This window comes from Macaca mulatta, chromosome 11, assembly GCF_049350105.2.
Source record: "Macaca mulatta isolate MMU2019108-1 chromosome 11, T2T-MMU8v2.0, whole genome shotgun sequence".
NCBI classification, from domain to species: Eukaryota; Metazoa; Chordata; class Mammalia; order Primates; family Cercopithecidae; genus Macaca; species Macaca mulatta.
Genome location: NC_133416.1, coordinates 84,180,428 through 84,204,721, shown reverse-complemented (window position 1 = coordinate 84,204,721; position 24,294 = coordinate 84,180,428). Strand labels below are relative to the sequence as shown.

Sequence of the window (24,294 nt, the reverse complement as noted above, 5' to 3'; positions counted from 1 at the left end):
GTTACGTGTATTGCTCAGACCACCAATTTCAGCATGCTGAAATGTTTGTGTGGTTTGCCTGATGGGTCTAAAGAGCAGTTGCTGTACTGTTTATGTCAGACAGATGGAAATGTCACCATCTCTAGGTAGATGTTTTATCTTAGATCTGTGTAAGGGTTGGATCTCAAGAAGGAAAAAGAAGAATAATTTCTATTGGTTGCATCCTTACAGGTTGAATTTCTTGAGCATCCACGCAGTGGGCATTATATTGGGGATCAGACAAAGTAGTTCACAGACATAGTCCAGGCCCTCAAGAAACTTCTCTTCAAAAATGTTTGTCTGCATGATGTCCATCGGCCTCTGTTTTTAAACAGGTGTGGAAAGGAGACGCATCTATGACATTGTAAATGTGCTGGAATCGCTGCATCTGGTCAGCCGGGTGGCTAAGAATCAGTATGGCTGGCATGGACGGCACAGCCTGCCAAAAACCCTGAGGAACCTCCAGAGACTAGGAGAGGAGCAGAAATATGAAGAGCAGATGGCCTACCTCCAACAGAAAGAGCTGGACCTGATGGATTATAAATTTGGAGAACGTAGAAAAGATGGCGATACAGATTCCCAGGAACAACAGTTATTGGATTTCTCTGAACCCGACTATCCCTCTTGTGAGTCCATTGTAACTTCATGAGTAATGGCAGAGAAAGAGCGAGTGATGGTCTTTTCTGCAGAGATTCACTGCTCAGATGGGAGGTGCCAGGTTGACAAACCTGGGGGGAGATGTCCTCTTATTCTCTTCACTGGAGAAAGGAAAGCAGATGACTCCCCAACTGGACTGTCCGCTCGACCTCATTTAAACAAACCTGGCCGATGGCAGTTCACTCGAGTTTGGCCTGTTGGGAGAATAGATCGCTAGCAGTACTCCCATTTTTAGACTGGCAGCCCCATGCTGCTTCTTTTTGTGCAACTGTAAGATTTACATTGAAAAAGTTATATTTTCAAAGAGTTTTATCTAATTATATACTGAAGTAGACTTAGACTACTTAGAAAAGAACTCCATTCGCAGAAAATGTTGATAAGAAAGACAGACAACGTCTGCTTTCATTTGGTGCAGAATTTTTATTTACATCGGCGGCATTCTTCCTTCCCAATTCATATTTAGCCTATTCTTGTTTTAGCCATTGATCTTCATCCCTGTTGTTAAGATGACAAAGTACAAGTATCACGTCTCACTTGCAAATATAAGAAATGGAAAGAAAGGTGGGCCTGGTTTTCATTAGATTCACTGCCTCATGCCTTTTAGTTCCACCCCATGAACTAGTACTTATCTTAATAACCAGAGAAGACAGCCATCTGTCGGGGATGGTTTGCCTGCCATCCACAGGAGCACATATCTAATCTGTCTTCTGTTTCTATATAGTTCATTTATTCACATATTTCTGAAAAGAAGTGGAAGAGGCGGGCATCTACTATGTTTAGGGTATAGTCTAGATATTGCAGGCACAGAGAAATAAAAATGGAGTAGCAATTTGCCTTTGAGAGGAGACTTGATGTTCTAAAAACAATTCTACATTCCTACCCTATCTTTTTATCATTCTACGTTAATCTTTCCAAGAAGTTGTCTCGGTAAAACTACCGTATGGATTCTATTGTAGGAAGTATAAGTATAAAGCATTGAGTGGTTTAAAATATGCATCTCAGAGTTTATGCCTACTGTAGAGTAATTTTACGAGCCACAAGAAAATCGGCCTCATTTCTTTCTGAGCTGACTTCTGCAATGTGTGTCCAGTAAGCTTCTGCCTGTGACAAGGGTGATCGTTCCATCTGCTGATAGGGCTAGATCATTTTGGGAAGCTGCAAGTATAGTCTTTCTTGTAGAAAATCATGTGCTTTGATGCTTTTGTTTCATTCCTTGTGTAGCATCTGCAAACAGTAGAAAAGACAAGTCTCTGAGAATTATGAGCCAGAAGTTTGTCATGCTGTTCCTCGTCTCCAAAACCAAGATTGTCACTCTGGATGTGGCTGCCAAAATACTGATAGAAGAAAGCCAAGATGCCCCGGACCATAGTAAATTTAAAAGTAAGAATCTTCACCTACATCAACTTACTAGTACAAAAAGGGTGGGATTTCATGTGTTGATATTTTCTCCTTTCAAGATTAAAAAAATATATATTGTTTTTGACATACGTACTCCTTTCCTGCATTCATCAAGGTTTTTGGTGCTGTGAGAGGTAAGTTAGTCACCTACTAGAATTCAGCTTAAAGTCCTGTCAGTGCCTTTTTCTTGATGGTTTCAGTAGAGTGAAAAAACAGAACACTATCCTGAGAACTCCGGTTAGGGAGGGTGTGAATTATTTTGCATTTCTCTTTAGTAATGCTGCATCCAAGACAGAATGTCTGAGTTTTCTTTCCCCTTTTTTCCCCACCCCCTGCATACTCTTCTGAAGGGTGGAGATGAAAATTGTCTACAGGTAAGAACCAGAAGAATGCCCAGGGTAAGGGTGGTGGGACATGGACAGGGAGAGAGTTTCCAAGCATCACACCCAGTGCATCCTCCTTTTCTGTCCGGCTTGGATACTGAGCCAAATGCCCTGGGCTGCTGGTAGCCTGTAAGCCCCAGGAAACCATGAGCTGCAACACTCTCTAGCTATTTTTTTGTTTCCAGCTGAAATTATAGTCACCCTGTGGGTGAAGTGGCTAGATAAAATCAGGATTGGGAAGAAGAAAGCTGCATCTGGGGTGAATGCTTACTATTTCTAGATGATAATTCAAACTTCTTTGCTTGATCTTAACACCGAGGTCAAGTGGGTTTCCTACCTGTAAATCCATTTCTTGAATAGAAAATACTCTGTGGTCATTATCCTGCCTGTTTCATGTGCTACCACCCCTCCTAAGTATTTCCTCTACTTTGTACATATTTAAGTGTTTCTCCCAAAGCCACTTAAGATTCAGGTGAGGCCCATCCAACCGCTTCTCACTGAGTGGCTGGAATGCTATGATTTCAGGTGAGGAGCTGCCTGTCTTTAGCACAGTTGTACTGTTGACCTTGAGCATCCTGTGTGCCCAGGAGTGCAACCTGACAGGAAGCTCTGGGGAATCTTTGTCATTTTCACAGATCAGTTGCCTGGTGGAGCTGGCACCACAGTCTCCTGCTGGGAGAAACTCAGGGCATGCTTTTGACTTGCCATGTCAGAATTACATTCACTAAGCCTTTAATTACAGCCCATTCCCTCCCTTGCTGTTTTTGCAATCACAGTGCTCCCTGTGTGTCGCCAGGTGCCTCTTGTAAGAGGTGTGAAGTTGTGGAAATGTAAGGACACACTGACCTTCCCTTAGCCTTCAGATACTGCAGGTACATAAATCCTGGGTGATTTTATAACAGAGCCACTGGTCTCCTCATCCCAGCTTGCTGCTTTCCACCCGAGGTTTATATGGCAGCTGAGAAAAGTTACCTGTCACATAAACTAAACTGTTATGGTGTCACAGGCAGCATGATCATAATCGTGTTTTATATCTTCAAGCAAAGGTACGACGCCTCTATGACATAGCCAATGTTCTGACCAGCTTGGCTCTGATAAAGAAAGTGCATGTAACAGAAGAGCGAGGCCGTAAACCAGCCTTCAAGTGGATCGGGCCTGTAGACTTCAGCTCAAATGGTAAGGTGGCGTGGTTTTGCTAGCAGGCTGTTTTATTTCCAATTCTCAGTTCCTTTTTCAGGTCTCACATCTACTACACAGTGAGACTGATCTTTTCCCATGTCACATACAAAATAGACATGTGACTCCACTCTTGGAATGGTTAACATTAGCCTATAAATTGTGCGTGCTGGTTTGCCCACACACAGTAGGAAAAGAAATACTGAGCGTTTATAACGTGGGAGTATCTCTACTAATTTACAGCTCTTTAACTGTTTAAATTTTGTTCTGAAGCTTTTTCCTGAAAGTTTGGGACTGAGAATTAAAAATGACACCTCTTTTGAACTTCAGTTGTTGCTACATTAGCAGCATAAAACGTGGTTTCTCTTTGAAATTCTACATAATGTAAAAATTATGAGTAAAAATCACATCAATTACTATCACAAAACTAATAGGTGGTAAGATTGCATCTAAATATAGTATGAATGTAATGGACTTTTTTTATTTAAAAGGTTATAAATATAATTTTACAAAACAGGAGTCAAAGAGGATATTATCTTCTACTTATTTCATGGGTAATATATGAGCAATCAGGGACTAGATCCAACTGCACCAGCTATTTTACATACAGCTGTACTGCCTGGGAAGAAGCCATTAAAGTCATTTTTAAATTACCCTTCCAATTTTGGTGTTAGTGGTATAAATGTGAGCCACTTAACCCAGGCTTATAACTATATAGCTCTCCACCTCACTTGTAGCACATTATTCACTTAGGATCTAGATGAAACCACTTAAAATCAAGTATAACAAATTCAACCCAGTGCATACACACTGAGTGTGGACTGTGTGCCAGTGACTATACTAAGGGCCCTGAGAGATTGAAGATGTGGGTGACACAGTCCCTACCTGCATGAAGCATACAACTTTGCCATTTTCTCCTTTCTGCCTCTGGTTTCTCCCATTCTTTTCACCTGTGAAGCCCTCTTCTTTTTAACATGAAAATATTCTCAACCTTCAAGATCTGGCTCAAATGTCAACTCCTCTATGAAGTTTTCCCTGATAGCCCAGAGCAGAGTGTCTCATCTGAATGACTGCAATTGAGTATTGTGCGGTTTGTGCTGGATGAGGTTGATACGATGGTGTCATCCCTGCCCTACACATTTGAGACCAGACATCATCTTTATTCATCCTTGATTACCCCATAGTATCCAGAACAGTGCCTTACTCACTTTACTTGGTTAATGAGCTTCTATAATTAGGCATATAGTTAGCACACATTTGAAAGTTAGGAGAGCAATTACACTCTAGATGGGGTGGTACTGGCTCTATAGGCATTCAGAGAGGATACAAATTAAGTTCTGATGGGCTGTTAGGTTTTGGAAGGATGAAGAGAACATGGGATAAAAAATAATGAGATACAGTGTTACAGTGTGATCACTGGGGACTGCATTTTTGGAAGGCCTCAAAAATTAAGGCAAGAAATTTGGACTAGATGTGATAGACAGAATTAACCAAGAGTCTTCGGACAATGATTAAAAGAGAGGAAGGACTCAAAGGTGGTCGTACCATTGAAGAAAATTAGATAGCTGGGCTGGGCACAGTGGCTCACACCTGTAATCCCAGCACTTCAGGAGGCCAAGGCGGGTGGATCACCTGAGGTCAGGAGTTCAAGATGAGCCTGACCAATATGATGAAACCCCGTCTCTAGTAAAAATACAAAAATTAGCCAGCCATGGTGGCACGCACCTGTAATCCCAGCTACTTAGGAGGCTGAGACAGGAGAATTGCTTGAACCCGGGAGGCGGAGGTTGCAGTGAGCCGAGATCGCGCCATTGCACTCCAGCCTGGGCAACAAGAGCGAAACCCCATCTCAAAAAAAAAAAAAAAAAAAGAAAGAAAAAGAAAGTAAGATAGCTGGAAGATGAGCAGCTGTTGAGAAGTCGAGAAGTTCATGTATTTGCACCACGGGACAGAACGGGGAGAACTCTCTGATTTGGCATGAGAGAAAGACTTTGGAGGCAGGTCAGGAAAATCAAATTGAACGTATTTCCTCTGCCCTCCAGAAACCTGCTCTTTCTGTATTCCCTAGTTTCATTACTGATAACATCAAGTTTCCTTTGATTCCTTGAGCCATTCTCCTTCATCCCTTGGCTAGCCATTTCTCACAAATTTTATAAATGTCTTCCTCCTCCTCTTTCCTACCAGCATGGCACAGTGTATTATGAATGGTGTTTTCTTTTTAACAGCTTTATCGAGATATCATTGATATGTAATAAATGGCAGGAAGTTAAAGTTACAATTTGATAAGTTTTTCATATGTATGTACCTGTGAAATCATCAAGATAATGAACATATCCATTACCTTCAAAAGCCTCCTCCTGCCCCCTTTGTAATTCCTCCCTCCTGGTCCCCACTCCCATCCCCAGGCAACCACTGACCTGCTTTCTGTCACTTGGATTTGTTTGTATTTTCTGTAATTTTGTTGTAAGTGAATCATGTATAGCCAATCTTCATTGTTCACAGATTTCATATTCGCGAATCTGTCTACTTACTAAAATTAACTTGTAACTCCAAAGTCAGTACTCAGGGTGTTTCCACAGTCAGTTGTGGTCATGTACAGCTTGGTAAAGAATTTGGTTCTCCCAATGCACATGTTCCCAGATGAATCAGGCAGTACTCTGCCTTCTTGTTCCAGCTCTCATACCATAAGCCAGCATTCTGTTTGCAGTCTTTTTAGTGCCACTTGTTCACATTTTTGTGCTTTTTGGCTCCCAAGTATTGCTGTCTAGCGTTTCTTAACACAAGAAAGCTGCATTGTGCCTTACGGAGAATATACATGTGTTAGATAAGCTTTGATCAGCTATGAGTTATAGTACTGTTGGCCAAGTTCAATGTTAATAAATCAACAAATATTAAACAGATTTCTTTAAAAAGAAACACACATAAACAAGGTCATATATTGATCAGCTAATGAAAATGTTGTAACCAGAGGCTCACAGGAACCTAATCCTTTATGTCCCCTAGAAGCAATGGGTCAGTATTTGCTAATTCGGTGTTTGCAGTGACTTTATAGAACATAACTACTGTGAATAATGAGAATCAACTATAACTATACTCTTTTGATCAGGCTCCTTTCACTCAGCAGAATTATTTTGAGATTTATACATACTGTAGCATGTATCAGTAATTTATTTTTATTGCTGAAGAGGCTATTATATATAAAGCTCCTGTGATTATTTATGTACATGTCTTTGTATGGGCATATGTTTTCATTTCTCTTGCGTAAATACCTAGGAATGGAAAGTCTGCAACGTATGGTAGGTGGATGTTTGAAATTTTTGAGAAACTTCCAAACTGTTTTCCAAAGCAGTTATAACATTTTACTACCAACAGTATATGAGAGTTCTAGTTCAACCATATCTTGCCAAAACTTGATATGGTCAGTCTTTTTAATTTTAGCCATCCTGATAGGTGTGTAGTGGTATCTCATTTTGGTTTTAATTTGCATTTCTCTAGTGATTAATGATGTTAAACATCTGTTTTGCCATCTGTTTATCTTCCTTAGTGAAGGGTGTGCTCAGATCTTTTGCCCATTTGTTGCTATTGGGTTGTCTGCTTTCTTATTATTGAATTGTGAGAGTTGTATATATATTCTGCATACAAGTCTTTTATCAGGTATATGATTTCCAAATACTTCCCCTCCATCTGTGGCTTTGTCTTTTCATTTTCTTACCAGTGTCTTTTGAAAGTCAGAAGATCTTAATCTTCAGGAATTCCACTAATATATTAATTTTTATTAATGTTTTTCTTTAGTGGGTCATGTTTTCAGTTTTTAGGTAAGAAATCTTTGCCTAACACGAGATCACACATGTGGTGTGAGTTATGGATCAATGGGGTGCTTTTCTGAGAGGATGGGAGGTTACATATTGACATCCAGTTGTACCCAGACCATTTGTTGAAAATATTATCCTTTCTCTACTAAATGTCTTTTGTGCCTTTATTAAAAATAAATTGACCACATATATGTATGGTAATGTTTCTGGACTCTCCATACTGCTGCACTGATCTGTTTGTCTATTTGCTGTCATGCTAATACCTCTTAAAAGGAGTTGGGAAATAGTCAGTCCTCTTAAGTTTTCTGGAAGAGTTTGTGTAGAATTGTTATTATTTTTTCCTTAGGAAGAATTTATCGGTGAAGAATTGATAAATAAAGAATTTTTCAGTGAAGCCATTTGGGTCTGGTTTTTATCTGTAGTTAAAAACTTTCTATGTGAGAAGGTTTTTAACTACAGATTACATTTTTTGAATAGCTATAGAGCTAGTCAGATTATATAGCTCCTTTGAGTTCAATTTGTTCTTATTGTAGTTTATTAAGGTAGAAGCTGAAATAATTAATTAGAGACCTTTCTTCTCTTCCAATAAGCATTTAGTACTATAAATTTTCCTCTCAGTACTGCTTTAGCTGTATCTAACAAATGTCGATATGTGTGTTTTCATTGTCTTCCAATTCAAAATACTTTCTGTTTTCCCTTTTGATGTCTTCTTTGGCCCACAAATTATTCAGACACGTGTCATATAGTTTCTAAATATTCTGGGATTTTCCAAACGTCTTTTTCTTACGGATTTCTAATTTCATTTCATGTAACCAGAGAATATACTTTGTATAACTTGAATCTTTTAAATTTATTGAGACTTGTTTTGTGGTACAGACACAGTCCATCTTGGTAAATATACACAAATATACAGAGTATATATTCTGTTGTTGTTTCGTAGAATGTTCTATAAATGTCCAGTTCTTTTATATTCTTACTGATTTTATGTTTACTTGTTCTAGCCATTATTGATAGATGGATATTGAAATCTTTGATTATAGTTGCAGATTTGTAAAGTTTTGTGGAATGGATTTTGAGGCTCTTTCATGAACTCTGTCTGCATAAATATTTAGGATCACTATGTCTTCTTGATGAACTGACCCTGTTATCATTATAAAATTACCCTCTATTCCCGGAGATAATTCTTTGCTCTGGAATCTACTTTGTCTCATAGTGATATAGTCACTTCAGCTTTCTTTTTATTAGTTAGCATAATACATATTATCCTTTTATTTAAATATTTTCTGTCTCTATTTAATGTGAGTGTCTGGTGGGCAGTATACATAGTTGAATTCTTTTTCATATAATCTGACAGTTTATGCTTTTCAATTGGGTTATTTAGGCCATTTACACTTAATGTGATTCTTGATCTTGAATTTTAATCTGTCATCTTGCTATTTGTCCTATTTGCTTATTTTTCCTCTTTTTCTTTTGGATTTATTAAGTATTTTTTATGCTTCCATTTTATCTCCTTTGTTGATTTCTTGGCTATAATTCTTTGTTGTGTTAATGGTTGCTTTAAGGTTTATAGTGTACATTTTTAATTTGTCACAGTCTACTTTCAAGTGATAGTATACTACATGTATTGTACAAGAATCTTACAATAACTTGCTTTCATTCCTCCCTGCCTGGCCTTTGTGCTATTGCTGTCAAACATTTTACTGCTATATATGTTACAAACCCCATAGTGTGTTACTGGGGATTTTTTGTTTGTTTTTTTGGTAGAGACAGGGTTTCACTATGTTGCCCAGGCTGGTCTCGAACTCCTGAGCTCAAGTGATCCACCCGCCTCAGCCTCCCAAAGTGTTGGGATTAGGGGTGTGAACTACCACGCCTGATCCACAGTTAATTACCTTTTAAAGAAATTTTAGTAAGAAAATTTCCTAACCCTAACCCATGTTGTTACCATTTCCAGTGCTTGTCATTTTTTTGTAAATGTAGGTTTCCATCTAATATCATTTTTTTTCTGCTTGATGAACTTTAACATTTCTTTTAGTGCAAGTCTGCCAATGATGAATTCTTCTAGCTGTTGTATGTCTGAGAATGTCTTTATTGTGCCCTTGCTTTTGAAAAACGTTTTTGCTGGGTAAAAAATTCTAGGTTGACGCCAGGCACCATTGCTCATGCCTGTAGTCCCCACTACTGAGGAGGAAGGAGGTGGGAGGATTGTTTGAGCCCAGGAGTTCAAGTCCAGCCTAGACAATACAGTAAGGCCCCTGTATCAAATAAATAAAAGAATTTGAGGTTGAAGTTTTTTTTTCCTTTAGTTCCTTTTTTTTTTTTTAATTTTATTTTTTTTAGAGACAAGGTCTCACTCTGTCACCCAAACTGGAGTGCAGTGGTGTGATGGCACGATCATGGCTCACTGCAACCTCAAACTCCTGGGCTCAAGCAATCATCCCACCTCAGCCACCCAAAGTGCTAGGATTACAGGTGTGAGCCCACACACTCAGCCCTTTAGTTCTTTAAAGAAGTTGCTCCACTGTTTTCTAGCCTGCATAGTTTCTGGCAAGAAATCAACCATCATCCTGTTCTTTATATGTTAATGTGTCATTTTTCCCTGGTTGCTTTTAAGTTTCTGTCTATGACTGGTTTTAAGTGATTTGATGATGTATGACTTGGTGTCCTTTTCTTCATGTTTCTTGTACTTAGATTTGTTGAGTTTCTTGGATCTTTGGGTTTAAAGTTTTCATCAAATTTGGCTACTTTTCAGCCATTACTTAATCAAATATTTTTCCTGTCCCCTCATCTGCTGTTTTTACAGATTCCACTTATGCTTGCTTTTGGTTACCTAAAGTTGTCCCATGGTTTGCTGATTCTTTGTTCATTTCTTTTTTCTAGTGTTTCATTTTTGTACATTTTCTATTGCTATGTCTTTAAGTTCTCTATTTATTTCTACACTTTCTAATCTGCCATTAATTGTATACACTGTATTTTTCATCCCCACCATTGTATTTTTTTATCTCTAGAAGTTTGATTTGAGCTTTTACATTTTTGATGTCTCTAAGACAACATATCCAGTCTTTCCTCTAGTGGCTTGAATTTATGGTATGCAATACTAATACATGTTTTAGTGTGCTGGTCTACTTCCTATCATCTGCTTCACTTCTGGGTCCATTTCAATTGATTTTTCTCCTCATTGTGGGTCATATTTTCAGTTGTGTACCAGACACTGATAATTATACATTATTAGGTGCTAGACATTTCTGTATTCCTAAAAATGTTCTTAGCTTTGTTCTGGGATGTGGTGAAGTTGCATGGAAACAGTGATCCTTTTGGGTGTTGCTTTTAAGTTTGGCTCAGTAAAACTCTATGAGCTTCTAGTCTTTAGTACGTTTTCCGCCTTATTAGGGCAACACCTTTTTTAGTACTCTAACCAATGCCTCCTGAATTAGGAGGTTTTTCTACTGTAGCTATTGGCAACAGGCACTTTTCCCAGTCCTCTATGAGCTGCAGACATTGTTCCCTCTAGTACTTTCTAATGGTTCTTTCCCCGGCCTTGGGTATCTTTCTCACATGCATCAGTACTCCGCTGAATGTTCAGTTTGGACCTTTGCAAATCCCCAGCATTCTCTTTCTGTATAGCTCTCCTCTCCAGCATTCTGCCCTGCAAACCCTAGCTGCCTTGACTTTCCAGGACTCCCAGCTCTATCCTCAACTTAGGGGGACCTCCAGTCTCTGTCTAGGTCCCTCTCCCTACATCCCAACCTAGAAACATTCTCCAGGCAGTAAGCTAAAATCATCATAGAACTCACCCTATTTGATTCCTGTCTCATAGAGATCACTGGCCTACATGTCCTGATGCCCAAATGTGTTGAGAGCCGCAGTTTTATGCATTATGTCCAATATTTTGTTACAGGAAGGAGGCAAATGTGGCCCCTATTACTGACTTGACCTGTTTTCTTTTTGATTTTGTAATTTCTTATTTTTCTAATTGGGCTTTTGTTCTAAGAAAAAGAAAACTGTAAAGATTACTTTTTATTGTTATTTTCATTTCAAAGTTTAATTAATGTGAAATGCATGTTTTAGAAAATGTAAGTCTAGCTGAGCCTTTCAGTTTATTAAATCAATTCTCTAACTAAAATATGCAAGCTTTGAGCTTAGAAAAAAATTAGCACAAATGAATAAGGTAGAGATGACCATCTGTACAACATGGATAGCTCCCTGAGTCTGTACAGAAAGTTCTGTCTTAACCCCACATACACTCCGTTAAACACAAACAGTGTCTCCAGGGCCTAACCTTCTGTAATCTCACTGTTCTGCAGCATTTCAACCATGAGGTTTCTGCTGACCTTATTTCTTTGGTCACATAGTAACTGAGCCTCCTACTGCATAAGAAAGAAATAATAAAGCATAACAGAAAATAGAGATTCTCTTATTCATTGCTGTAGATCTATGGCATAGGAAGCTGATCTCAGTTAATCTTGAAAGTGAATCTCAAAATATTCATTTTGGGATGAGCATTGTCGGGCTTTCCTTTGATACTCTCTGCCCAAATAGAGCATCTAAAATGTGAGGCTCATTCTAATTCGGGTTGAAGAACATCTTGCTCTACTTCTGTTGCAGTTCAGATAATTTTAGAATATACATGGATTCAATCTCATTTTATAGTCATCCACTAACTTAAAAAAAAAAAGTACATTGAAAGAAATTGGGGTTTGAGACAAGGCTCATAAAATTCCTTTGATTGTCTTAGTTTTTGATTTATAGGGTAGTAGCTCCATTACAATTATAGGTTCAAAGCCATCTCTTAAATAGACGAAAATTATCCTGAATTACAGCTGTATAACAACACTACCAATTCTCTCATTTATGTAGATGAAGAACTGGTGGATGTTTCTGCATCTGTCTTACCAGAATTGAAAAGAGAAACATATGGCCAGATTCAAGTCTGTGCAAAACAGAAGCTGGCTCGCCATGGTTCTTTCAACACAGTTCAGGCTTCTGAGAGGATCCAGAGGAAGGTGAACTCAGAACCCAGCAGCCCGTACAGAGAAGAACAAGGTATCTGCCCTTGCATAATCTTTGGAGTCCATCAGTTGCCATGTAGCTGTAGCCCATGCCAGTGCAGCACCCATGTGCTGGCGTTTCCAAACAAACTGACTCTCTCAGTGTTTTTTCCAGTGGTCTACTTTTTACTTAGCTAAAGTGAAGCAATTATTGGAGGCAAAGGAGATGCTGATATCACAGTCTATGAACATGACCCCTTGCCTAAAATTGATCCTAGTCACCTTGTAGACCAATTGGTTTGGCATAGTTGGCCTGTTTGATGTATCTCAGAAACTCGTTAGACTTACCAAGCAATGCTTGTTTTGAATACTTTTTTTTTTTCTTTTTGAGAGAAAGGTCACCCTGTCACCCAGGCTGGAGTACAGTGGCATGATCACAGCTCACTGCAGCCTTGACCTCTCAGACTCAAAACAGTCCTCCCACCTCAGCCTCCCAAGTAGCTGGGCCCACAGGCATGCATCACCATGCCTGGCTAATTTTTTATTTTTTTGTAGAGATGGGGTCTCCCTGGGTTGCCCACGCTTATTTTGAATTCTTGATGAGACCTGAATTCACCATGAACAGTTAGCTTCTGAAAATTTCTCTTTGAAGCAAAACCATAACAGTTTTGAGTAATCTCTGAGCTGAGAATAATGAATTCTCAGCTATATAATTCTCAGTATATAGTTGGTATGTATAAGTCTCTTGCTATATTTGTTAAGCCTTCATCTTCTTTTTCAGGATCAGGTGGCTACTCTTTAGAAATTGGAAGCCTGGCAGCTGTCTACAGACAGAAAATAGAAGACAATTCACAGTAAGTAGTCTATAAAAGCTCAGAGTGTATTCTTTTCTATCTCCTAGTGTTAACTTTGACTAAATTGCAGTGCCAACTATCAAAAGAAAAAATTTAGGTCAGCCGTTTATTTGTTAGGAATTGGTAAGTTTTCCCTTTGTGCCCTACACTGTGCAGGAACTAGCATCAGGGACACCAAAGTATGAAAAATGGATACTGTAAGCTATGATGGCTTCTAGGAAACAGATAAAAAGACCAACACTGAAAAGAGACAATTCATAATTAATATGACCCTGAGAAATGATGTATCAGAGTTCCATGAATCACTTCATCATTATCATAGTTGGTTTTGCCACTACCTACCAGGTACCGTTCCAGGAGCCTTAGTGTATATTGACTCATCTGATCATAAGAGCAATCCTTTGAGGTTTTACAGAGAGCTATTACCCTCATTTTACAGAGCGGAAACTGAAGTGCAAAAAGGTTATGTAACTTGCCCAAAGTAACACTGCTAATAGGTGACAAAGCTGGGATTCATATACCCAGGCTGTCTGACTTAAATTTGGGGCCCGATTTTGAAAGAAATCATGTATCACCAGAGAAAGCAGAAGAAACGCTAAACAGAGTAATTAGAAAAGTGTTTAATGACAGATATGGGAAGACGCAGATTACAAGGCAGGGCCAGGGAGTAGAAGACACCAAAGCCTGACTCGTTTTGCTGTCATGGTTTGTCCAAATAGGACAGGAAAAGGAAAAACCATTCAGCAGAAGAGGTTAGGTGTTGGAGGCAAGTAGATCAAGTTGGCAAAAAGTTGGCAAAAACTAGATCAAGTTTGAAAGCCAGAGAAGAGTTTGGATTCATCAGGGAAACCATAAAGAGCTACTGTAGGTTCACTGATGAAGATCATCCGGGCTACTTTTCGCAGGTGGGATTAGGAGTGGAGAAAGGCAGGCCACAGAACAGAGCATTTGCAGTCATTCTGGTCTGCTGTGGGGCAGAGCTGAGCTGTGCTCACCGGAGGTGGAAAGAAAGGGAAACCAGTGTGAGACAGTGAGTTGGCAAGGCTCGCTAAAGCAGACAGGCATTAGAAAGAATGTCTGCATGTCAGGTGATGGTGATATCATTGGTGGAGATGGAGAAGTTGAAGGTGGATGGCTGGGTGGAGGGATGGTGGGTGATATACCCAGGGTGGGCATGTTCAGTTTCACAGAGCTGAGCAATACCCATTACTCAACCAGAGGCAGCTGATTGGAGAGATGATGCATCTCTGTGGCCCAGGGTGCTCCATTTTATTCTCAGCAGCACATTGGGCAGTGAGATGATGGGCAAAATAGGTCTTCGTGATTCTATCAGAAAGACGGAAAGAAATCCTCGTCCTCTGTTTACTGTTTTTTTTGTGTTGTTGTGGGGGTGTGTGTGTGTGTTTCTTTTTTTTTTTTTTTTCCCTACTTTTTGCATTTTCTTTTTGGAGACAGAGTCTCACTCTGTTGCCCAGGCTGGGGTACAGTGGCATGATCTCAACTCACTGCTCCACCTCCTGGGTTCAAGTGATTCTTGTGCCTCAGCCTCCAGAGTAGCTGGGATTACAGGCATGCGCCACCACGCCCAGCTAATTTTTGTATTTTTAGTAGAGACGGGGTTTCGCCATGTTAGCCAGGCTGGTCTTGAACTCCTGACTTCAGGTTATCCACCTGCCTCAGCCTCCCAAAGTGCTGGGATTACAGGCATGAGCCATTACGCCTGGCCCTCTGTTTACTATTTCTTAAAGGATCATTCTTCTCTATTCCTAAAAATAGTAAGAACATAAACATGGTTTTAAATATTTGGAAATTTTTCCAAACGAAAGGCCCCAACATTGTTTATATCTTATTTATTTCATTTTCTTATTTTAGAGACAGGGTCACCCAGGCTGGAATGCAGTGGCATGATCGTAGCTCACTGCAGCCTCAAACTCCTGGGCTCAAGCAATCCTCCTAGGCACCCCACAGGAGGCATGAGCCACCGTGCTGGCCTATAAACTTGTACATTTATGGGACTTAATTTTGACTGTGTGCTGCCTAAAATGTTGTTAACAACACAGAGCAGAATGGGACAAGAATGGCAGAAAATAATAATTGAGAAGATAAGTTTGTTTCCTCACTGCCCACTTCATTTCTTTGATACTGGATTTGTGAAATGAGACAAATGAGATTAATCTTTTTTTAAATCAAAGTCCAGTCTCTGTTACTCTCCCAGGGTCTCTCACAGTCACTGAGAACATGGGTTTTGCCATCAAACGATGTGGGCATGGGCCCAGCTTCCCACTTCAGAACTGGCTCACCCAAGGCAGGGTGATCAACCGCTGCACTTCAGTCTTCCTCACTAGTAAACTGGGGGAAATGAGAGTAGCTTTTTTTTTTTTTTTTTTTTGAGACGGAGTCTCACTCTGTCGCCCAGGCTGGAGTGCAGTGGCGTAATCTCGGCTCACTGCAAGCTCCGCCTCCCGGGTTCACGCCATTCTCCTGCTCAGCCTCCCGAGTAGCTGGGACTACAGGCACCCATCACTGCACCCGGCTACTTTTTGTATTTTTATTAGAGACGGGGTTTCACCGTGGTCTCAATCTCCTGACCTCGTGATCCGTCCGCCTCTGCCTCCCAAAGTGCTGAGATTACAGGCGTGAGCCACCGCACCCAAAGAGTAGCTATTATTATAATAATTGCATAAAATTGTTATACTATTATGCTAATTATAATAGTATGTACACGCCTGGCAAGGGTGTAAGTGCTTGGTAATTGATAACGATCAGATGTGGAAGAGATGAAGGAGGAAGGAATGTTCACTCTCACCTGAGATTCCAATGGCTCTTCCCACATCGGCTCTCCCACCCCATCCTAACCATTTATCCAGGCCACACCTGGGTGTCTGCCTCTGGGATGAGCTAACACGTGCTCAGCGAGTGTGCTTATCTGCCTGAGGAGTATTATCTCATTCCTGATTTGGCATGGCTCTCTTTGGGAAAGTAAAGGGTCAGGAGTTGATAGAATGTGCTAACTTCATTACGTTTCTTTTTATTACAGGGGAAAAGCCTTTGCCAGTAAGAGAGTGGTGCCTCCATCAAGCGGCTTGGACCCTGTTGCTCCTTTCCCTGTCCTCTCTGTTGACCCAGAATATTGTGTTAATCCTTTAGCCCACCCGGTATTTTCTGTTGCTCAGACGGACCTGCAGGCATTCTCTGTGCAGAACGGTCTGAATGGACAAGTGGACGTCTCACTTGCTTCTGCAGCCTCTGCTGTGGAGAGCCTGAAGCCGGCACTCCTTGCTGGCCAGCCTCTAGTGTACGTGCCCTCTGCCTCACTGTTCATGCTGTATGGAAGTCTGCAGGAGGGACCAGCGTCAGGGTCAGGGTCAGAGAGGGATGACAGAAACTCAGCAGCCCCAGCCACAGTAGAGCTGTCATCCGCACCCTCAGCTCAGAAGCGCCTCTCTGAGGAAAGGAAACCTCAGGAGGAGGATGAGCCAGCCACGAAAAGGCAAAGCAGGGAATATGAAGACGGCCCACTGTCGCTCGTCATGCCCAAGGTAAGGGAGTGCAGGTGGATGTGTCTGGTGACATCCTGTTAGCCCCGAGCTTCTTCCTAATGAAGATACACTGATATTAATAAGCGATGGAGTCTGGAATATGGGGCTATTTCATGTCACCTGCGTAATTCATTAAGCACTGGAGTGGCTCTGCCAAAAATCTTGCCTTAAAATAGTGCGCGAGAAAGGTGATTTTTATAAAACTCACACTTTCTATAAAATGCTAAAAAGTATAAAGAAGAAAAGTTACCCAGAATCCCACCACATAGAGGCATCACTGTTAACATGTTTATATATTTCCTTCCAGCTTTTTACATCCTTTTTTTAAAACAAATTAGGATCACTGAAATAAACATCTTAATCCAGGATGCAGCTGAGTTCCAGAGGGAGGAATGTGGGTGCTGTCTGGCTATCAGATCTTATGCTTGGTCAGTTCTCTTCACTGCTCAGTGATCCTGTTTCTCTGACTTTAAAATGAAAAGAACAAAAATATGAGCTGTCCACATCTCCTGCTTAGTAGCCATTCAGAGGTTAATGAGATATGACCAGTAAAACTCTCAGAAAGCAGGAGCACTGTCATTACAGTGGTTTGCAGTGGGTAGGCTGGGCACACTTCCTGGAAATCATTACACTAATTAAGAACTTTTCTCTATTTTTTTCTCTTGCCAGAATGAATCTTTCTCATTTTGTAGATAGCCTGGGGTTGCAGATCAGAAGTGAAAGACTGGCATATGTCTTAGGTAACCAAGACATCTTGGGCCAGCCCACAGTTCTTATGAGACCCCAAAAGACTAGTATCAACACTCTTTATGTGTGTTACTAGCTCAGAAATATATCTCACAGTCTAACCACCATGGCCAGTTTTCCATTGCTAAAATCTCTATCATTTCTCTACTTTGAGAATACTATCAATGCACATGACCTGACATGACGTTTTCAGACGATTCCTACAAATACAATGGAAACCGCTGACATACACAAATCAGCGTAGCACGCAGCTGTATGCTACCTTTATGTGTTAGCAATATTAAGAGAGCTGTTATTAAGATTTACTAATCCCAGCCAGGCGTGGTGGCTCACGCCTGTAATACCAACACTTTGGGAGGCCGAGGCGGGTGGATCACGAGGTCAGGAGATCAAGACCATCCTGGCTAACACAGTGAAACCCTGTCTCTACTAAAAATACACACACAAAAAAAAATTAGCCGAGCGTGGTGGCGGGTGCCTGTGATCCCAGCTACTCGGGAGGTTGAGACAGGAGAATGGCGTGAACCCGGGAGGTGGAGCTTGCAGTGAGCCGAGATGGCGCCTCTGCACTCCAGCCTGGGTGACAGAGTGAGACTCCGTCTCAAAAAAAAAAAAAAAAGATTTACTAATCCTAGTACTTTGGGAGGCTGAGGCGGGTGGATCACCTGAGGTCAGGAGTTCGAGACTAGCCTAGCCAACATGGTGAAACCCCATCTCTACTAAAAATACAAAAAATAGCCAGGCATGGGGGACACCCCTGTAATCCTAGCTACTTGGGAGGCTGAGGCAGGAGAATCACTTGAACCCGGGAGGCAGAGGTTGCAGTGAGCTGGGATCATGCCACTGTACTCCAGCTTGGGCAGCAGAGCGAGACTCCGTCTCAAAAAAAAAAAGGGGGGGATTTACTACTGGAATTTTGACTTACTTTCCTGCTTCCTGGTTTGGTTGTGTTTAGAAACCCTCAGATTCCACAGACCTTGCCTCTCCCAAGACTATGGGTAACAGGGCATCTATACCCCTCAAAGACATTCATGTGAATAGCCATCTCCCTGCTGCAGAAGAGATTTCAGGAAAGGCAACAGCAAATTGTTCTGTTTCTTCTGAGTGGGGAAATCCTTCAAGAAATACAGATGCTGAAAAGCCTTCAAAAGAAAATGAAAGCACCAAAGAGCCCTCTTTGCTACAGTATCTTTGTGTGCAGTCTCCCACAGGTAAGGGATATCATCATGTCTTAGAGTCCCTTGTGGCAGTCAGATCATGAATTGGATTTTTAAATTTTTGTCTGTGTCACCTGACCAAAGTGGCTTATTGCTGTGCCTGAGTCATTTTACTCTTAGCCCCTTTGTTTTCTCCATCTACAAATGGCGAAGCTGATTCTACTTTCACCAACTTCAGGAGTAATGGGAAAATAATTGAGGCAGATGATTAAAAAAAAATACATTAAACATTATTTGGTGGAAAAGCACGGTAATTCAGCTGAATCTAGCACTGGTTTAGTATAACAGTATGAACCTGTTGGCCATTGTGTGCAGCTAGTGTTTTGACGTCTTGCACATCTAGAGGGACTGAGTATATAGCATCATGACCAGGTGCCAGGTCTGGAGTAAGAGGGCTTGACATTTAAAACCACTTATTATTGCGTGAACTTAAGTATTCTTCATCCTCATTGGTTAAACAGCAGTAATAATGGCACCTGCTTCATATAGATGCTGTGAAAATTGAGTTAAATTTAATAAGTTAATACATCTAAAGCACTTAGAATAATAGTACCTGGCACTTAGTAAGACTCAATAAATGCTGTTACTATTTTGAATTAAAGCCGAAATACAGTAGACACCAGATTTTAAAAATAGGTACTTTGTACATAAAGCTACTCTTGATGCAAAGATACCTAAATTGATTTTCCTCAATTCCTTGTTGGCTTAAGCCTAACCTGCTAGAACAGGTTAGGTTAGTATTTATGATTATTCACTTATCTAGAAAAAAATTCTTTATTCCTTTAGTAAGTATCTTTTAGTGCTTTCTCTAAGCACTGAATATTGGGGATACACGGGTGAACAAAAATAGATTCAGCCCCTGCTGAATGAAAATTACAGCCCAGCACAGGGATTTTTAACTTTTTCTGTGCCATGGATCTTTTGGCATTCTGGTGAAGGCCATGGATTCCTCAGAATGTTTATGGATACATAGAATTAAATACATGGGATTACAAAGGAAGCCAATTATATTGAATGCAACTAGAAAAACCATTTTTAAAATTACTGATAGTAATAAAAAGACCTGGCAGCAAGCCCAGTACTGTCAAAATTTCCAAGTTGTGATGAGCTTGACAGTATATTAAGAAATCTGTAATAGCTTTAATGTAATTTTCACATGTCTGTACTATTTCCTAGTGACAAAGTCAAGGTACTGTTAAAATTGTTGATTTGTTGCCTGTGATAATTGAGGGAAATAAAAATTTTCAGTTAGGAACTTATGGAGATATTTTGGCCAGGCACGGTGACTCATGCTTGTAATCTCAGCACTTTGGGAGGCTGAGGTGGGAAGATCACTTGAGCCCAGGAGTTTGAGACCAGCCAGGCAACATAGGAAGACCCTGTCTCTACAAAAAATAAAACAAAATTAGCGGGTGTGGTGGTGTGCTTGTGGTCCCAGCTACTCCGCAGGCTGAAATGGGACGACTGCTTGAGCCCAGGAGGTTGAGGCTGTAGTAAGCCATGATTACACCACTGCACTCTAGCCTGGGTAACAGAGCAAAACTGTGTCTCAAAACAAAACAAAAAATAATTAAATAAATAAAAATAAAGATGTAATCTTTCCCATCCAAGCTTTTTGCCTTCTCGGTTTGGGTTCAGTGGAACTCATGTTAAAAACTTCACAGGCATCAGATAAATGTGGGATTACAATCTTGGCCACAGCTGTGAAGGAGCAGGGTGTGGGCTGTTTGGCCTGGTCAGCTAGGGGAAGGCCTCATCATTCTTTGATTTATTGTGGACTCCCGTTTGAAAGGGCCATGACAAATGTGAGCTTGAATGGTATCCTCATGATGACATATATTGATTTTCACCTGTTCTGCTTTTCTTTCAGGATTAAATGGTTTCAATGTACTTTTATCTGGCAGTCACACCCCCCCTACTGTGGGCCCGTCCTCAGGTCAGCTGCCGTCTTTCAGTGTCCCTTGCATGGTCTTACCATCTCCATCTCTGGGCCCTTTTCCTGTTCTCTATTCTCCTGCAATGCCGGGCCCAGTTTCTTCTACTCTTGGTGCTCTCCCAAACACAGGACCTGTGAATTTCAGCCTGCCTGGCCTTGGATCAATAGCCCAGCTTCTCGTCGGCCCCACAGCTGTGGTTAATCCAAAGTCGTCCACACTCCCTTCTGCAGACCCTCAGCTTCAGGGTCAGCCCTCACTAAACCTGAGTCCAGTGATGTCAAGGTCACACAGTGTCGTCCAACCTGAGTCCCCCGTTTACATGGGACATCCAGTCTCAGTAGTAAAATTACATCAGGTGAGGCCTGAAGTTTCCTGAAGACACTGTCATTCTGGGAAGGGGTATGTCTGTGTTTAACTAGCTTTCATTTTAGCCACATGACTGCCGGACAGAGGCACTAGGTCAGGCTCCACCTGGTTTCCATTGTAGACCTAGAGTTATCTGCTCCTTTTATAAAGCACTGAGACATGAGGTGAGAAATCCTGTGCTTTAAAGACAAAAATGTATGTTTTTAGGTGTCATTCTGTTTCTTTTAATTAGAGGGACCTGTTTTAGGCATAGTTCGGGGGGATTTTTGAGGAATGCTAAATAGTTTCATTATTTTGATGATCTTCAAGCTTTTATTTCACTAGGTCAATAAAAGAAGCCACCCTAAATTTTAATTATACAGCTATAAAAACAATCAAAAGAAACAGAAGTCTTGATAGTAACTCAGAGATGCTTAGCCTGTCAGTCATTTCTTAAGATGTGATGTTTAGAGACTGTGTGTGTGTATAATGTCTGTATGTATATACATCTATACATACTCAGAAGACATAAAAATATACAAAAAGATATATTATCGATATGAGTCAATGAGTCTATATTTGTCCCCCAACCTCCATTTGTGGTTCAGTCAAATATTTGTTGAATTCCTATTATACATTAGGTTGTTCACAGTGATTACTCTCCCAAAGAATTATGTTTAGCCAAAAAATATTTTAGACAAGTTATTCAGAGCCTCAAAAGTTTGTAAGACATTGAAATGAACATGTTAGGTTTAAAACAAGATGATTATAGCATAACATAGAATTTTCTATCACCATGTGCCAGGCACCGATCTAGGCAATGAAGACAGAGCCGTGAACAGGGTAATGGTCCCTGCCATTTTAGGGCACATTAAGGGAATAAATATTTAACATTTAACATTAGGGGATAAATATTAGCAAGTAAAGAGAAAGAGCCAATACACAAACCATGTTGGCCTCACATGCTCTAAAGTGCTTTACAATTATTATCTTATTTAATTCCTACAACCTTGTGAAGTCAGTACTTTTACCATCCCCGCTGGATGGAGGAAGAAACTGAGGGACAGATTGCCTTGTCAACGGTCGTAGAGCCCAGTCCCCGGCTCTAGATGCCACACTTGTAACCTCTTTGGTAGGCTGCCTTTCTGCACCCAGAACAACAAATGTGAATTTAATTTTCAGTTGTGGTAAGCAGGGGAGACAAACGGCATGAGTATGATAGGAAAGCAAAGAAGGAGGAACACCCGCCTTGGGATCCTAACACACGGGTCAAGAAAGGGCTGCCTTTCTACTCAGGGATCAGAAACAATGTGACTTCACTTCTGCTTTTACTTTTTTCTTTTTTCAGTCACCAGTTCCAGTGACCCCCAAGAGCATCGAACGCACACATCGTGAGACATTTTTCAAGACACCCGGCAGCCTTGGAGACCCTGTCCTGAAGAGAAGAGAAAGGAACCAGTCACGAAACACCAGCTCGGCCCAGAGGAGACTGGAAATCCCCAGCGGCGGGGCCGACTGACCTGCTGCTTTGCCAGGTCGGGGAGGGATCAAACGCCCTGAGAGTCCCGGATGTCCGAGACGGAACGCAAACCGTCCCGTCCTGAGCACGGGTCCCTCCTCTCTGTTGTATCCACACTTCTGTTAACTTCCCACCATCATCAATCATCTGATTTCCTGAAAGTAATTAATTGTGCATTTAATACCAGTTAGAGTTCCGACTCTCTGCATGGTGTCACAGTGAAAGCGCCGACTGACTTGAATGGTTTTGATTCAAGAATCGTCTTATTGCTGGAAGTAGATCTGAATAGGCTACCGGAGCCTTGTGGTTTTTCTAAAGAGGGGCGCTGTCTAGCACTTAACTAGGGTAAGCATTCTTAACATGTATTTCCACTTACCCTGAGTAAATCTGTGGTGAGAGAAGCTTCCTTTCTGCAGTTTAAAAAAGCTACTGCTTCCTTAGGCTTTATCAGGAAGCCACCTTCAGTTGTGAATCCTATGGTATTATTTATTTTGTTCCTGAAATGGGATTTAGTGCAAAAAGTTTACAACTACAGTCTTTAACACATTTTTTTTCAGGGTATGACGACTTGAATGTTTGTACTTTTATTCTATAATTTGCCCTGCACTTATTCTACAACTTAGTAATAATGTGGATAAATGTATCTACATGACACATGTCAAGACCAAAATAACTGTGAATGACACACCTTGCTGTAAATGAACTGTGCTAACCCTGACTGTGGGCATGAGAACAAAGATGAACTCTAGAACTCTAGCAGCCTAACTGCTGCTTCTCAAATAACTGTGTGAACAGTGAGATATTACTGTTTGTTTCTAAAAATCCTACTGTGCCCAGTTTCCTTCACTACATGCCCTGCGTTTTTTATTTAAATGTTTAGCTGTAGAGCTATCAGATATGGATGTCTTCTAACAATTGCTGTTTGTAAAAATCAGGATGGTAGAAAGTGATTACATGGGAAATTGGAACCTGGATGAGACCTTTTCGTTGAATTCTGAAGAGTAATTATGTGAAAATTGATATAGGGCAAGAGATGATTCTTTTGTTTTTCTTCTACTTCATGTGCGGAAGAGTAAGAGGGAAAATGGACATATGTTTCATAACCAAGGGTATTCAAACCGTAGTTAGATGGTAACTCTGAAAAATAAGTATGGTGAGCACAGGGGCTGGTTGTTCTAGCATGAATACAATTTTGGAAACTGTTATGCAATTGCCCTTTTTTAACCCACATTACTTTAGGGGTGCATTAAGTAGCCAAACTATACTAGTTCTTTGTATTCCTAGACTTGCTGATATTTACCTCTCTCTTGTCTCTTCAGAGAACAAGGGAGCCATTCTTTCCCTCCTACTTTCCTTCATTCCCTCTTCCTTCCCTCCTTCCTACTTCTTTTCTTCCTTCCTTCTTCCTCTCTTAAAACTTCTATCTTAGATGTAGAATCCTGGTGTAGGGTTTTATTTTATTTTTATTTTTTGACCCAATAAAATGTTATATGAAAGAATAAAAATATTAATTTAAGAGACTCTGGGAGTCTGAATAAAGTAGCTTTATATTAACTACAGGATAATATTAGCCTTATTACCCCCACAAGATTTTTTTAAACTTGAGGTAGGTAGCTACATTAAATAAATTTGCTACTTATATAAAAATTTTTATCAACACTAAACTTTTAAAGTTTACAAGATTTTTTTTTTCCTTTTTTACAG

General features: G+C 40.5%; 1 protein-coding gene across 2 annotated transcripts in view; it reads left to right on the top strand.

Moving 5' to 3' along the window:
* The window catches only part of E2F7 (E2F transcription factor 7), a 42,370-nt gene extending 19,594 nt beyond the window's left edge, over positions 1–22,776 (top strand). For both annotated transcript variants that reach the window (XM_028829739.2, XM_001083107.5), the window contains exons 5-13: positions 354–644; positions 1,897–2,055; positions 3,498–3,632; positions 12,302–12,487; positions 13,214–13,286; positions 16,324–16,825; positions 18,528–18,783; positions 20,660–21,081; positions 22,420–22,776. In XM_028829739.2, the coding sequence (XP_028685572.2) occupies positions 354–644; positions 1,897–2,055; positions 3,498–3,632; positions 12,302–12,487; positions 13,214–13,286; positions 16,324–16,825; positions 18,528–18,783; positions 20,660–21,081; positions 22,420–22,590 (2,195 nt within the window). In that variant the 3' untranslated portion in view covers positions 22,591–22,776. The remainder of the gene's footprint in view (positions 1–353; positions 645–1,896; positions 2,056–3,497; positions 3,633–12,301; positions 12,488–13,213; positions 13,287–16,323; positions 16,826–18,527; positions 18,784–20,659; positions 21,082–22,419) is intronic.
* The last annotated feature ends 1,518 nt before the right edge of the window (positions 22,777–24,294 follow it).